This window comes from Armigeres subalbatus, chromosome 2, assembly GCF_024139115.2.
Source record: "Armigeres subalbatus isolate Guangzhou_Male chromosome 2, GZ_Asu_2, whole genome shotgun sequence".
In the NCBI taxonomy this organism is placed as follows: domain Eukaryota; kingdom Metazoa; phylum Arthropoda; class Insecta; order Diptera; family Culicidae; genus Armigeres; species Armigeres subalbatus.
This window is the reverse complement of record NC_085140.1, coordinates 114,527,405-114,543,460: the sequence shown is the minus strand read 5'-3', so window position 1 is coordinate 114,543,460 and position 16,056 is coordinate 114,527,405. Positions and strand designations below refer to the sequence as shown.

The window sequence follows — 16,056 nt, the reverse complement described above, 5'->3', positions numbered from 1 at the left end:
AGCAATTTCTGGGTGAACTTGCGAAGGAATTCCTGGAGGAATTTCTTAAGTAATTTACAACATTGTTTTTGTGAAGCCACCAAAATATTCTTTAAAATAATATTTTTCGCAATATTTACTTTTTTGAATTGATTATTTTGCTGCTAAAATCTATATATGGCACGTTTGTTTTTGCCTGGAAATTAATGTAAAACACCTGGAAAAAACCTGGAAAAATCAGGGAATTTTGTTTTTACAGATGAGTAGACACCCAGTAATCGCTTGACTTTCGGAGAGCGCAATCGAAAACAGGTCTGCTCGTCTCAGAAGTTGAGCGGCATCAACCTCACACAACCCTACTTCATCAGACGCAGTTGCTGATGAAGCAAGTGTGTAGGAGCCAGACAATACTAAATACTCATCCTACTTGGTTGGCATTGTACAAAAATATGTTTGTTCTGAAAATGGATTGCGAGAGTTCGGCTACGTGCCTGGTGCTGGGAATTTGCTGTCATAAGACGAGTTTAGTACAATTCCATTTAATTCCAGCACCTCGTATTACTTTTACATATACGTATTTTGACCTCAACTGTAAGGTCGTCTTCAGTGTCTCGTACTTGACTCGACTTGTCGTTGTAGCTCACAGTATCAAGGTGTGTTTATTAACCTGCCGATGATTGCTACAACGACTCAAATTGATATGGCTATTGCGTCTAAATGTATAGTAGCACTCAGCTTTGTCCCGCACACTCAAAGTACAATATGTGATGGTTCGCCGTCAGGCTCCCATCGAGGCAGTGAATATTTTTGCATATGGCAGTGGCAGGCAGTGAATATTTTTGCATAAATATTCCATCTATCTCAAATGAAAAAAAAATGATGCGACATTCTTCCAGGGATTGAGGATGAGAATCCTTCAGTGATTCCGACGGTAATCTCCAGAGATTTCGAAGGGAATCCCCCAAGCATACCGAAGAGTACCTCCAGGGATTCTGAAGCCAATCCACCAGGGATTCCAAAAGGAATGTTCCAGGGAGTCCAAATGGAATGTTCCAGGAATTCCGAAACCTCCCGGGATGTCGACGGGAATCCTCCAGATTCCGACGAGAATGTTACATTAATTCTAATGAGAATCTTCTAGATATCCTCCACTCTACAGGAATACAGACAGGAATAATCCAGGAATTGGAACGGGAATGTTGCAAAAGTTCCAACGGGACTGTTCCAGAGATTCCGTCGGAAATTCTCGAAGAATTCCAACGTGATTTCATAGGCTTTCAAGGGATTTCATAGGCAATGTTCCAGAGATCAGATGTATAAGAAACTTGTTGAAAGAATCCTGAAGCAATCTGTCGAGGGATCCCGAGCCAAAACTTCGAGGGACTCCGAATTAATCCTCCAGGGATTCCGTAAATAATCCATCAGTGACTCCGAAGGGAACAAATCTTCGAACGACTCCGGAGGAGTTTCGAAGCAAATCAACGAGAGATTCTGAAATCCTCCATGGATTATGATGGGTATACCCCATAGATTCCCAAGGGTATCCCTCAACGATACCGGAAGGAATCCAGTGTGAATTCTTCTCGATTCCGCTTGCAATACTTCGATGACTCTGAAAGTAATTCTTTAGAGATTCCAATGATAATTCTTCTCGGATTCTGATGAGAATCCTTCTTGAATGCTGATGAGAATTGTGGAGATTATCATGCTGCTAGGTTAGCAGAAGTCTCCTGATAAACTGTTACTCCAGTCTGTGATGGTTGACCACATGTTTTTGATTGCTGGCAAAGTACCAAGATTACTTTGATAGATATTTTGGTGGCTCTCTGTTGTGGTTCATATCTGGTTCATATCAAGCTTACTTTGATGTTTCCATTGCATTTTATAATTACAACACCAAATGTAATTTCACTCCCACACAGGAATCTTTCTCATAAGTAAGAAACAAGCTCATTTGTCCTCCACTTATTTCATTATGATAGCTCGAATATGGAAGATGTGTTCAAACTTTTTCACTTTTTCAACTTTTCAATCCTAGGGGGCTAATTTTTTTCTAGGGAGGGATAGGAATAATTTTGAGTTACTTCGAGCTGCTCATTAGACAGCATTGTTTACTCCAACATGTTCAGTTGTTTCAAACATGCCGTCAAAACAAGAAGGATTGTATACCATTTTTTCGAGGAAACAAAGATCGTGGGAAAAGTACACGGTGGACAATTTTGAACGTGAAAATGTTTCGAAAACTGTTAAAGGATTTCAAGTAGACCGAGCTCCATTGTATTCAAAGGTGATTGGAAGGCCAAAGACACGAAGCAACTCATCAATAGGATCAGAAGCATCATCCTGAAATGGCCGCCGTCCAACGGTCATGTGATATCTGCAAGATTAAATTACGTTGCATGGCAATCTCAGTTTATAGATCAAGACCAATTTTTTTTATATATCAGATTGAACTGTACTTCTCTTTAGTTTTCTTCCCGAACCATTCTTTTCATTCCTGCTATTTAGTGGCTACCCGTTATTTATGTAGTACTTAGATATTGAATCCGTAGAGCGATGGAAAGTCCCAGGAGCCCTCCTTAGCCTAACAATAAGACCCGCGGCTACAAAGCAAGACCATGCTGAGGGTGGCTGGGTTCGATTTCCGGTGTAGGTCTAGGAAATTTTCTGATTTGAAATTGTCACGATTTCCCTGGGCATAATAGTTTCATCATGTCAGCCTCATAATATACGAATGCAAAAATGGTACCTTGGCTCAGAAACCTCGCAGTTAAAAACTGTGGAAGTGCTAATAACATTGACTCCCTTGCACCGATAGTGGTGCAACTGTACCAATAGTGGCGAGTATCATAAGAAACTATTAGAACCAAAACTATTAGGACCAAAGTTCTTTTTTACCGCCACTAAAGGAACAGTGTACCCATTAGTAGTGCAAGCGATATTTGGTAATTTTTGATGGTAAATGACATTTTTCATTTTTGTTAGCAAGTTTATTAGTTTATCTATTGGCTAAGATATTAAAACATTAAATTTCCCATTAATATCAATTTAAAAAAAAATCTTTTGTTAATCTACTAATAACTCCACTATGGGTACCGTTGCCCTCTCGTTATATGAGACTGAATTTTCGTCACTCTTGCGAGAGGTGATGTGATGGAAAAATCATTGTTCACGGATGTAGAAGCAGAACTAATTTACTGTGATAATTAGATTGTAATCAGCATATACATTAAGAATTTTATTAATTGTAAAAATCAAGGAAAGACAGCCGAAATCAGAATTATTATCTGATTAACATCACATTATTTGATGATGTTCAACCAAACTAAAAGTACTCACAATTACAACATTTTGAAAGATCTGCAAAGATTGTAGGATACGCTTTTGGTCGTAACAAAATAAACTAACTCAGTGTTTTTTCCTTTCATTTATATTTGTCATACAAAACCTTTTACAGAGTTTGCAATCTGAAACATTTGGCAACGCAAGAACATTGCTCATCCACATATTCGTACAAAGCACCGCCTGTCTCCCTCACGATTCTAATCCCGGCCCTGCAATATCCGAAACTGGACAATCCCTCGCATCGGCAGTCGTACGGATCTCTGTGATGACAACCGGGTTCCACCAGTGCTGCCTTCAAATCGTCATCCAGCTTCAGCCGAGTCCGCAGCAGATTGCACGTGTTTTGACTCAACCGGAGCGACAACGTATCCATGAGTACGTCGCGATCCAAGGCTCGGTTGCGACGCAGCGCCTCCGACAGCAAGCAGATGTAGTTCTTCGCCAAACGCAGCGTTTCAATCTTGGACAGCTTTTGCGGGACCGTTTGGTCGCACTTGACGATCACGCTGTACAGCTGAGGTAGTGGAAGGCAACGCCGGAGGCGATCCAACGCATCATTTAGGCCATGCATCCGGTTGCGTTCCCGTTGATTGGCTTTGAACCGTTTGGTGGCTTCTTTGGCCACCAGTGTTGACTTCCGGGACGATGCTCTGGGCTGAAAGGTCTTCATGTTGGAACTGATTGCATATTTATCGGGGAGCTTTTCACCCTCCATAGTTTGTATCGATTAGCGGAGGCATTTTCCGCGTTAATCTAATTTTCCAATCCTTATCAGGCTTATGCAAACGAGCGGTACTCGAGTGATAAGAGCTTATATTGGTTTTGTTTAATTGGCTGTCATAAAAAGTGCTGACATGTTGAGTGTGTCCATGGAACAGTTACAGTTTTCCCCAGATCCGGATGCCTTGACCACATTTCTGACTGCGCAGGGCTGTTGGGTTAACATTCCATAGATACTCTTATAGAAGTAATATTCTTGTTTTTGTTGAAATGCACTTTTGAAAATAATTCAAACGAATGCGACTCGTCTCATAACATTCTATAAGATTTGCACCTAATTAATTTTTCAAAATTTCGTAAAAAAAATAAATACTGTAATTATCAAATTGCAATTCATGCCATGTAACTAGCAAATCAATATTTCACAGTTTTATTCAAACTTCGTATTTATGTCAATAACCCAGATTTACCAGCCCTGAAAATTAAATTCCTAACGCGCATGACCGACCAATTTCCCGCCAAACTAAATTCCCGGTGGTATCGCAGTTACCAAGGTGGAACCATTTGTGTTTGCCATTCAGGGTCATCGTCGGTTGCTATGGACCGGGCTTTTGTTTATTTGCACCAAATAATTTGACACTCGTAAGATTTGCAAACTTCTGGGACTTTCTCATCAGATTATCGAGTTCTTCCACCTGTTTCGGGTTGAAAACAGCCCAATAATAGAGTCCAGCCATCGTCATGTCCATCATCAACATTTATCATCATAACGAAAACATCTACAACGTGGAGAAGAAACCGCCTGAACGTCCACCGAAACCGCCGCTCTATCACTCGCGCTTTGAACACCAGGTCCGCCGAGAAACAAAGTCTAGCAAGGATGCCCATCGCACGATGGGCTACGCCAAAATTCCTCTGCAAAAACCGGACGAGTTTCTCAAAAAGAACTGCGGGATCCGCTTTCGGGCTACAAAATCGGCTCCGGTTCGTCTTTGTGCCGATCACAAACCCCCTGTGCCGAAAAAAGAAGATCTGGATGCCTCCCGGCAGCAGATACTGAAGTGCGTCGATTTCAAGGTCGAGAACATCAAAAAGGTGGCTTGTGCCAACCCGAAGAAGGTTCGACCACGCTACGCGGATACAAGGAAAGGAGATTTTCACGATCTGGAAAAGTCGGGCCTGGTACCGGTTTACATGTGTCAACCGAAGTACGGCAAGGTCCCGGAGTATCTCCACCGACGCAAGAAGGACTTGGAAGCGCAGAAGCAACGGCTGATGGACAAGATGGCTGAACAGAAGTCCGCCTGTTCGGCGATTTCGCAGGAGGAACGGCTGGAACTGTTGAAGGTCAGCTTATTGAGTGCAGTTTAGTGATTCCCAACTACAGAATTTTATCTTATTGTTGCACATTTCAGGGGTTGAAGAAAAACTGGGAAAATCTTCAGCGGGAGTACCAAAGTCTTCCATTGTTGATTGATACCGTGCCTAAAATGATCCGCAAAGCCAAATTGGAAAAAGGTCTGAAGGAGCTGGAGAAGGACATCCTGATGATGGAGAGCAGCCCCTACATCTATGTCTACAGCGATGACGAAGACAAACAGCTGCCTTAACAAAAGTGAAGTACATAACCGGAAGTGTTCCAGGAGGGTGTTCTCTATTTTGATATTTTCAGCTTTCATATAGTAAGACTCGTAATATTTTTTCTCTACTAAAACTAATAACGTGTGTTTTCGAGTGATTTCGATTTTAGCGGTAGTATGTGAATTGTGCAATAAATCTGAAAAAATCTTCCGTATACTTAAAAGAATCGATATTTCAATTAGCAGTCTAATATTGCATGAAGAAGAAGACTAAACAGAAAAGATGGTATCCGAAATTTCCGACCCCGTACCAACTGCATTGAAATAAATAAATTTGATCGAAAATTAGACATTCTAACACGAACTTGCAAATGGGGCAAGATGGGTCAGCACATACTAAGGACATAGTTCGTATTCAAAATCCTCAGTTCGAGACAGCCCTCCAAACAGCTTTTGCAGAGCAACGTATTCTCGCCGTTGCCGCTTGATGACGCCGGCAATCCGCCGAAAAAGAGGAAGAAGCAGCAATCGCAACAATCGTGGAGTTCCTCGAGGTCCATAAGTATGAGTACTACACTCATGACCACCCCGGCACGAAGCCGCTCAAGGCTTTGCTGTGAGGACTTCCCGACATGAAGGAGGAGGAGCTCCAAGCAGAGCTGGAAAGTAGCGGACTGAAACCAATGGCCGCCCCCAAGATCACTCGTCAAGACAAGGCGAGAAGATATCGCAACTAGTTTTGCCTCATCCATCTGGAGCACGGCTCCACTAGGGGTCGTACACTTATTACGTAAGCAATTTTTCTGCGTTTTTCGATCCCCCCTCCCCCCATGTAAGATTTTTTTCATACAAATGAAATTATTTATATGGAGCGTAAGATATTGACCGACCCCCCTCCCCCCATAAGTGCTTACGTAATATGTGTACGGCCCCCTACCTGGAAGGACCTGAAGCTGGTTGGCGTTATAAATTACACCGTCGTTGACTGGGAGCGATATCGGCCAGTGCACCGCGATGTCACGCAATGCACCAACTGCTTCAATTTCGGGCACGGCACCAGGAACTGCCACATAAAGCCGCACTGCAACAAATGTGGTGAACCCCATCCGACTGACCAGTGCGACAAAATGTAGGTGGCCGATCCCAAGTGCGCCAACTGTGGCGACAAACATCGGGCCACTACAAAGGGCTGCCCGAAGCGAGCCGAGTTCCTGGAAATCCGGAAGAAGGCTTCCACCAGGACCATTTCGAAGAAGAACCGTGCTCCTGTTATCAACGAGGTGTACTTTCCAGCCATCCCGGCTGCCCGTCGTGTGATTCCAATATTCCCACCGCTACAGCCGCACAAGCGACTGGCAGCGGCAGCTGCATCGGTCCAAGCTCCAACATCGTCGGCACCATCCACCAGCGAATGGCCCCTGCTCCCTCCTTCTGGGTTCCGTCGGCAGTCGGAGAACGAAGCCGTCCCACCGGAAGAATCTGCCCCGCTGTACACTCCGGAGCAACTGATGCCGATCTTCGCGCAGCTCGCCACTCGACTGCGCGGCTGCAAAACCCGCTTCGACCAGGTCTTCACACTTGGCATGTTCATCATTGAAAATGGCTGCTAGGGTGGGCCTGGTCAACTGGAACGCTTGCTCGCTAAAGAGCAAAATAATTGAGCTGAAGGATTTCCTTGAGGAAAAGGAAATGGACGTGGCGTTCGAAACGCACCTAAAACCGGAGGTGAACGTCAACATCCCGGACTTCGGTATCGTGCGCCTCGACCGGCCGACCAGGGGAGGTGGTGTGGCCATCGCTCTTCGCTACAACATCAACTGTCGTCTGCTTCCAAGCTTCCAGCTAAGTGTCATCGAGGCCATCGGTGTCGAAATCACCAACCCTCGACCTCTACATAACAAACCTGAGTGACCACGTCTCGCAGCCGGTTGTCTACCAGGAGCTCAGTTCGGATCACTATCCGGTGGTGGCGGAACTGGGCTCCTCGGTCAATCGGCACCAGCAGTTACGGCGGAACTACCACCGAGTGAACTGGCAGCGGTTCCAGCAGTGCGTCGATAACACCGTCGATTACGAGGTGCGTCCGGAGACGCCGGAAAGTATCGACCGCCAGCTTTGCGCTATTGAGGAGGCGATCACGGCGGCCCGGGAGCAACATGTACCGACGGCTCGGCAGGTAAGCAACTCCTTAAACATCGATACACTCACCAAAGATTTGATTCGATTGCGGAATGTCACTCGCGTACTGGACTGCCTGAACTTAAGGCACGCTGCAATCGAATCACTAAAATTATCCAGGCCAGAATGGTGGACCTCAAAAATAACGATTTCTCAAATAAGATCCGCACTCTCCCAGATTATGCTAAGCCGTCCTGGAAAATGACCAAAATACTAAAATCCAAGCCTCGGCCCATTCCACCTTTGATCCCACTAGACAATAATGGCTCTAAGGATCGCTTGATAACTCCTGCAGAGAAGGTCGCTGAAATAGGTCGTCACTTCGTCAGCTCACACAATCTTGGGCAGAACATCTTTAGTCCACACGAAGCAGCCGTCAACGAGCATGCTAACAACATCCATTTGATTCCCAACGACTTCTCGGAGGAGTTGGAGATCTCAGCTGGCGAATTGACGGCCTATATCAAATCGTCGAAGAACATGAAGGCCCCAGGCTTCGATAGCATCCTGAATCTCGAGCTCAAACACATGAGTGCTCCGTTCTTTGAGCACCTCTCGCTGATCTTTAATCAGTGTCTCCGGCTCAGCTACTTCCCATCGTCCTGGAAGTCAGCGAAAGTCATCCCCATCCGGAAGCCTGGGAAGGATCCTTCCTCCCCCAGAAGTTATCGTCCCATCAGCCTTCTCTCAGGGTTATCCAAGCTATTCATCACCGGTTACTTGAGTCTGCCGAAAATCTCAACATCTTGCTCGAGGAACAGTTTGGTTTCCGACGCGGTCGGTCAACTGTACACCAACTGACTCGAGTTACCAACGTCCTCAGACGGAACAAGTTTGTCTCAAAAACATCCGCCATGGCCTTAATCGATGTCGAGAAGGCATTTGACAATGTATGGCATGATGGCCTGGTGTACTAACTACAACGCTACAATCTTCCCAGCTACCTGGTGAAAATCATCAACAATTACCTGTCGGCAAGGACATTCCGGGTCTCAATCAGCGGAGCGAGTTCCAATGCGCACAACATCGTCGCAGGCGTCCCCCAGGGCAGTATCCTCGGGCCCCTGCTTTTCAATCTGTTCACCTCCGACATGCCAGAACGTCCAGAAGGCGGCATTCTGTCTCTGTTCGCAGATGACACCTCCATCGTCTACAACGGTAGAGTGATCAGAGCGCTAGTGGCAAAACTCCAACGAGGCCTGGATGCCCTGACAGAGTACCTCACCAGCTGGAAGATCTGTATCAACGCGGCGAAGACCCAGGTCATCATATTCCCCCACTCCAAATCCCCTAGACATGTTCCGCCTGGGGACTGTAAAATCATCCTCAATGGTACGACTGTGGAATGGGCCAATGAGGCCGACTACCTTGGCTTGACCCTCGACAGCAAGCTTATTTTCAGGCAACAGGTTGACAAAACGGTGACAAAGTATAACGTTTTGTTGAAACTACTGTACCATTTGATCAACCGCCGGTCGTCATTGTCCCTGAAAAATAAGCTTGCTGTCTACAAGGAAATCATCCTCCCTGTGATCGAATGCCGGTCATGCCGGTCTGGGAGAGCTGTGCATGCCGGTCTGGGAGAGCTGTGCTAAAACCCACCACCTCAAACTTCAACGGGTCCAAAACAAATTCCTGAGGATGATCCTCAACACCCCTCCCAGGACAAGAACATCCGAGGTCCACCGTCTGGCCGGAATAAAAACCTTACATGAACGCTATGGTGAGTGTATAGAAAAGTTTAGGGGCCGTTGCTTGCATTCGGATCAGGCTCCAATTAGTGCGCTAGTTCCAATCTAGGTTATCAAATTTTTATTGTAAATATTAGTGTACATAGTAGTTTAACCCTTCTCTAGCTCGCGGTAAACTTTTCAATAGCAAGTGACCCCTCGAACTGGGTCTCAAGGTCGGCTTACTACTGGGCAATCGGAGGGGCTTCGCGAACAACGTGCACCTTATTGTCACCTTACTCAGGTTATTTTTAAACTAGCTATTTGGGTGGAAACTATGGTTTTTATTAAATATACTATTTCTGAAGTGTGGGTGGAAATTAATTTGAACGAACTATTGATTATGTGTACAGTGGGTGTTTTATTAGAAGTTGTGGGGATGAGGGACGTACCAGTACTGCTGCTGTTGAAACTGCGTTACTGGTGTTCTCGATGGCAATGGACGAGCGCTCGCCAAAGATTTTGCCGTCTGGTTGGGCCTCCGGCGAAGGTGGTGGTAGTAGTCGGAAGGAGTATCTGGTGGATCGGATAGCAGATCGTCTTGGCTTGACGGTGCGATCTGCTTCTCACACTGGCGTCTTCCCTCTTTGGCTTACATCGACAGAGCCCAGGACGATACCGGAATGACTCTGCCGAGAGGGGTCCTCTTTTACGGTTAGGGCGCCGATTCGGGCCCGAGGAATCGCTCTTTGACGAATTATAGCCGCGCACGGCTAGAGCGTTTCGATGTCCTTTACGGTTTAGGCGTAGTGGCCAGCTAGGGACCACTAGGCCGATCGTGTGCTTCGCCAACCGTAGGTTGGCATACAAAATGGCGTTGTACCGTGAGGTACCAGAAAAGGTCCTGTGAGGGCAACGGGGGAAACTTTTAACACATGCCATACTAAACGCAACTAGTTATTAGATTTACGTCAGCTTTAGGTCGAACTGCAATAAATTATGCACGTACCTGATTGAAAAATCACACACCCGTATAATTTTACCACTCACTAAATTTATAACTTGGACACTTCTTTGAAAATTATCTTCGATCCGAAGCACACGAACGCCAGAACTAAAGTGAGAGATGGCGGAATCTGATTGCGCCTCAATCACTCCCAAGATGGGATTTTTCTTTTATTGCCACCCCCTTTTGTTCCTCGATTTGCGCGCGCCTGCATGTCGTGTTGTTGCACCCACTAATGTTCAACATGTCTCCTCTTTGTACCCACACTGTTATACAATTCAAATTTACAAAAAACACTAACGCTACTAACAATAATTTAATTTTTTGAATTTATTAACATTACTAACCCAACACTTAACAACCTTAGAAACGTGACAATAATAAAATACATTTAGCACATTTTAAAAACTAAAAATGTTGTAACACTTGGTTACAGTAGTTAGGTTAGCAAATTTAAAAAAAACACACTAGCGTCTCCAGAAGGCCGTCATGATACATTATATTTTAAAAATTAGGTAAAAACATAATAATAATAATCTGGGAGCTGCGGATAGAGTCAAAACGAGTGCCAAAAAATCTCCAAGGTAAGCTGTCAAAAAGTATCCATCGCATCGAGAGAGGTTTTGTGCATTTTGAGCGCAACCGAGAGAGTACACGTATAAATCAACTCATACTAAATATAGCTAATTTTGAACAAATTTCAATTTTCTGGTGTCATTTTAAATATATTGACGGATTCAAAATAAGTGGAGGGTATGAATTAATATAATATTCGACACGTTAATTGATGCGGCGCAGTAAATTGACGAAATCTTTATAATTAATTCTATAAAGATAAACACAATGATAATTCAATGTGAGAAAATCGTAACGTGCACATTGAACACCGAGAGGAAATTTGCGAGTTTCAAGCAAAATATCTTGAAAATTGGATTTGATCGAGTCCGCAGCTCCCAGATAATAATAATAATTAAAATTTATGTTGGAGGGCCAAGCCGGCCGATCAGTGTACATTAAAAATAATTGTAGAACAAAACATGTTTAAATAAAGAAGAATTTTACTACTACTTACTTCGTATTCAAAACATATTTTTTCATTGCTGATGTAATCATTTTAAGGTTACTTTTGAGCATAATGATGTTAATTTGTTAATTTTCTTTTTTTTTTTAACCATTTCATTTATTTGGTAGGCTCAGTCGTGTGTGACACTTTGCGGAGCCGCAATTCTTAAGTATGATATCTTTATAATTTGTATCATCTTATCATTAACCGTTAGTAGGGAAGGGACATAGACCATAATACTCGTGGTGACTCAAGGTTATATTTTACTTAATTCAGGATGGACGGGGTAAGGATTTGGATTTAGGTTATTCCAGCTGCTCATCCGGGCGTTTGCGTTGAAGACGGTTTTGCATGGCGTCGTGCTCGATTTTAATTCAGCAGGGAACATCTTCCGGATGGCCAGGGCTTCGTGGTACACGGGACAGAAGAACAGAATCGAACAAGAGAAAAAAAACTGAGAAAGAGATAAACACGGGCATTAGACTTTGATATCAGCCGAGCAAAGAAAGGCATAGATGGACTGCATATAAACCACCTCGCGATCTCCCAAAACACCTCGTATCACCCTTAAGAGTTGTTTACCTCGGGCCACAAGGGTATCCAATAGTTGCTCTCTGGAGGCGGCATTTCCGAGCAGAACCAAACTAGGTACGTGATCGATGTCATCGTAACCGGCTCCGCACCTACATAAGTTGCTATCGACAAGGTTTATTCTGTGGAGATGTGCGTTTAGTGAATAGTGATTGGACATAAGCCTTGACATCACGCGAATGAAGCCTCGACTCAAGTCCTCACCTCTGAACCACGCTCGCGCAGAAACTTTAGGAACTATAGAAAATAGCCACCGTCCAAGTTCGTTGTGTGACCAATTCATTTGCCAATTTTGAAGAGTACTCTGACGGACTAATGGGAAAACTCGTTATTCGAGATTTGTCTATCATAAACTTCACCTTCCTGTGCGCCCACCTTTGCTAGCGAGTCCGCCTTCTCATTGCCATAGATTAAGCAATGGGACGGGACCCATACAAAGGTAATCTTGAATGATCTTTCGACCAAATTACGCATCTGCTCTCTTATTTTTGTAAGAAAGTAAGATGCGTGCTTAACTGGTTTCATCGACCGGAGTGCCTCGATAGAACTAAGACTATCCGAGAAGATGAAATAATGGTCTACGGGCTGATCGGAAATAATCCCCAAAGCGAAGTTAATTGCTGCCAGCTCAGCAACATAAACCGAACACGGTTCCTGAAGTTTTCGGAAGGTGGTTGAATTTACATTGAAGACACCGAAGCCAGTGGATCCGTTGATGCGAGAACCATCAGTGAAATATCTGTTGTTGCAATTGACATGTTCATATTTTTCAGAAAAAATGGAGGAATAGATATTTGTCGAAGATGATCTGGTATTCCTTGAATAGCGTGTTTCATGGACAGATCGTATTCAATGGAGGAACTGTCGTTGATGAAGTTAGCTCGAGGTAGATTATAACATGGAAGACAAAGATCTGACGATATGTAGTTGAGGTAGACCCTCAGGAATCTTGACTGACGAACCAGGTCAAGCATATTATCGAAGTTTTCTAAGACAAGTGTGTTACTTGTCCCACATTTGATCAGTATTCTAAGTGAGAGTTCCCAGTAACGGTGCTTTAAAGGAGTGACTCCAGCAAGCACCTCCAGGCTCATGTTATGCGTTGAATGCATACAGCCGAGAGCAATACGCAAACAACGATATTGAATACGTTCCAATTTAATTAGGTGGCAATCAGCTGCTGAGAGGAAGCAGAAAGAGCCGTACTCTAAAACAGAGAGAATAGTCGTTCTATAGAGTTTGATGAGGTCTTCCGGGTGAGCACCCCACCACGTTCCGGATATAGAACGTAGAAAATGTATTCTTTTCCGGCATTTATCTATCAAATAATCAATATGGGTTTTCCAGGTACATTTGGAATCAAACCAGACCCCAAGGTATTTAGAAGATAAAGATTGGTTGATGTCATCATTCAACAGCTTTAGTTTCAGTTGAGCTGGGTTCCGCTTTCTAGTAAACACAACCAATTGAGTTTTTTGCGGTGAAAACTCGATCCCTAAATGTCTGGCCCAAACAGTCAGATTATCTAAGGTACTTTGCAATGGTCTTTGCAAGACAGCTGCACATGGACCTCTTAGAGAGACCACGGCATCATCTGCAAGTTGTCTGAGCGTGCATTGTTCTTCCAAACAATTGTCAATATTTTGAACATAGAAATTATAAAGCAAGGGACTTAAACATGATCCTTGGGAAGGCCCATGTAGCTATTTCTGGAAGTTGTCAGGGTGCCGAGAGTAAAATTCATATGTTTAACTGACAACAAATTGTACAAAAAATTATTTAAAATGACTGGTATTCCACTACTGTGCAGGTTTTCCGACAGTACTTCTATGGAAACTGAATCAAAAGCGCCCCTAAAATCCAAGAAAACTGAAGCCAGTTGCTCCTTGTGCGCATAGGCCAGCTGTATATCTGAAGAGAGCAACGCTAGACAATCATTTGTTCCTTTACCTTTTCGAAAACCGAACTGAGTATTTGACAGTAATGCATTTTGCTCGACCCAATGGTCGATTCTTGAAAGGATCATTTTCTCCAATAATTTTCTCATGCATGATAGCATGGCAATCGGTCGGTATGAATTGTGATTAGACGCTGGTTTCCCAGGCTTTTGAATAGCTATTACTTTGACCTGTCGCCATTCTGGGGGAACGATGTTGTACTCCATGAAACAGTTGTACAGGTCAAGTAATCGTCTTTTAGCGATATCAGGGAGGTTTTTCAGAAGGTTGAATTTAATGTTATCGCATCCCGGGGAAGAATTATTCGATGAAAGAAGAGACATAGATAGTTCCAGCATTGAAAATGGCCCACCCAAAGAACCGGGATCAGCTACTGATTCTCGAAATAGCAGTTCTGCTGGTACGGAATCTGGACAGACCTTTTTTGCGAAGTTGAATATCCATCGATTGGAGTATTCTTCACTCTCGTTGGTGGAAATGCGGTTCCGCATGCTGCGGGCCGTTTTCCAAAGTGTTGTCATTGAGGTTTCTCGTGATAGTCCCTCGACAAAACGTCGCCAGTACCTACGTTTTTTAGCCTTGAGAAGATTTTTGAGCTTTCTTTCAAGCCTCAAATACTCTTCGAAAAGCTCGAACCTTCCGTGTTTACGGAAAGCCTTGAAGGCATCAGATTTCTCGGAATACAACTTAGTACATTCATCATCCCATCCAGGGGTGGCTGGTCTTCTTATGACAGATGTACTTGGAACGCGTCGTTTCTGAGCTTCTAGTGCGCTTTTATGAATCAATTCGGTAAGGAATCGATACTCATCCAGTGGAGGAAGAATATCAGTTGATTCAATACGAATTTTACCGCCGATGCAAATTTTTGCCAGTCAATGTTTTTCGTGAGGTCGAAAGGAACATTTACTGGCACTGATCGTTGATAGCCACTTTTGATTGTGGTGACTATCGGCATGTGGTCACTACCATGGGGATCTTGGATTACCTTCCACGTGCAATCTAATGATAGTGAATTAGAGCATAAAGACAGATCTATTCGACTTTCCTGACCTTGAGGTCCTATTCGAGTTACTTCGCCTGTGTTCAAAATATTCAAGTTGAAATCGTCGCACAAATCATAGAAAATAGGCGCTCTATTATCGTCTCTAGTTTCGCCCCATGCAATACCATGTGTATTCATATCCCCAGTATTAAAACTGGGGATGATAAAAGAGAGACTGCGCTCCAAAGATGCCGACGATTAAGTGAGGCATTTGGGGAATATACACTGAAGCTATGCAAAGGTCTTTATTCTTTACATTTACTTGGCAAGCGACGATTTCTAAACCATTAACAGTCGGAATGGGAATTCTGTAGAAAGTGTGACATTTTTGATTCCCAAAAGAACGCCACCATAATGATCATTCCGATCTTGGCGAATAATGTTAAAATCGTGGAAGTTGATTTCATCTTCAGAAGAAAGCCATGTTTCACAGAGTGCAAATATATCGCAATCAGGTTGCGAATTAAAAACTTAAACACGTCCAATTTATGTTTCAGACTATGACAGTTCCACTGCAGAACAGTGATTGTATCTTGTATGGTCGTATTATCCATCGAAAGATACAAGTCCTGCAAGAAGGGCCATGAAACAGTCAATTGCTTCAGATAACTTTCAACTGTTGGAATAAAGAGGTCAATGATTGGCCTCAATGAATTCGGAATATTGAATAAGTTCAAAATACGATCCACAAGGTCCTTAAAGGATATCAATCCTCGCTTGGACGAGATTCTTTTCTTGGAAGTGCGAGTAGCAGTTTTCTGCTCAGAGATATTCCTTGACTGATGTTTCTTTGTAACATCAGTTTTAGGCAATGGCGGGAATGTCTTACTGCAACATGGGTCAAAAGGAGCAGTATAGACAGGCTGCTTCGGAATTTTAAATAATCCCCCATTACCATCAGATTTCGGCAAGCTTCTAGGG

The 16,056-nt window shown here is 43.7% G+C and overlaps 2 protein-coding genes across 2 annotated transcripts; one reads left to right on the top strand and one right to left on the bottom strand.

Annotated features, from left to right (window-relative positions):
• Window positions 1–3,388: 3,388 nt before the first annotated feature.
• On the bottom strand, window positions 3,389–4,351 carry LOC134214977 (neurogenic differentiation factor 1-like). The gene has a single exon (XM_062694248.1). It carries the CDS (start codon window positions 4,037–4,039, stop codon window positions 3,431–3,433), a length of 609 nt encoding a protein of 202 aa, XP_062550232.1. The 5' UTR covers window positions 4,040–4,351; the 3' UTR covers window positions 3,389–3,430.
• A 142-nt stretch (window positions 4,352–4,493) lies between these two features.
• LOC134214976 (enkurin-like) lies at window positions 4,494–5,851 on the top strand. Its single transcript, XM_062694247.1, has 2 exons — window positions 4,494–5,391; window positions 5,460–5,851. Exons 1-2 carry the CDS (start codon window positions 4,786–4,788, stop codon window positions 5,652–5,654), a joined length of 801 nt encoding a protein of 266 aa, XP_062550231.1. The 5' UTR covers window positions 4,494–4,785; the 3' UTR covers window positions 5,655–5,851.
• Window positions 5,852–16,056: the final 10,205 nt, after the last annotated feature.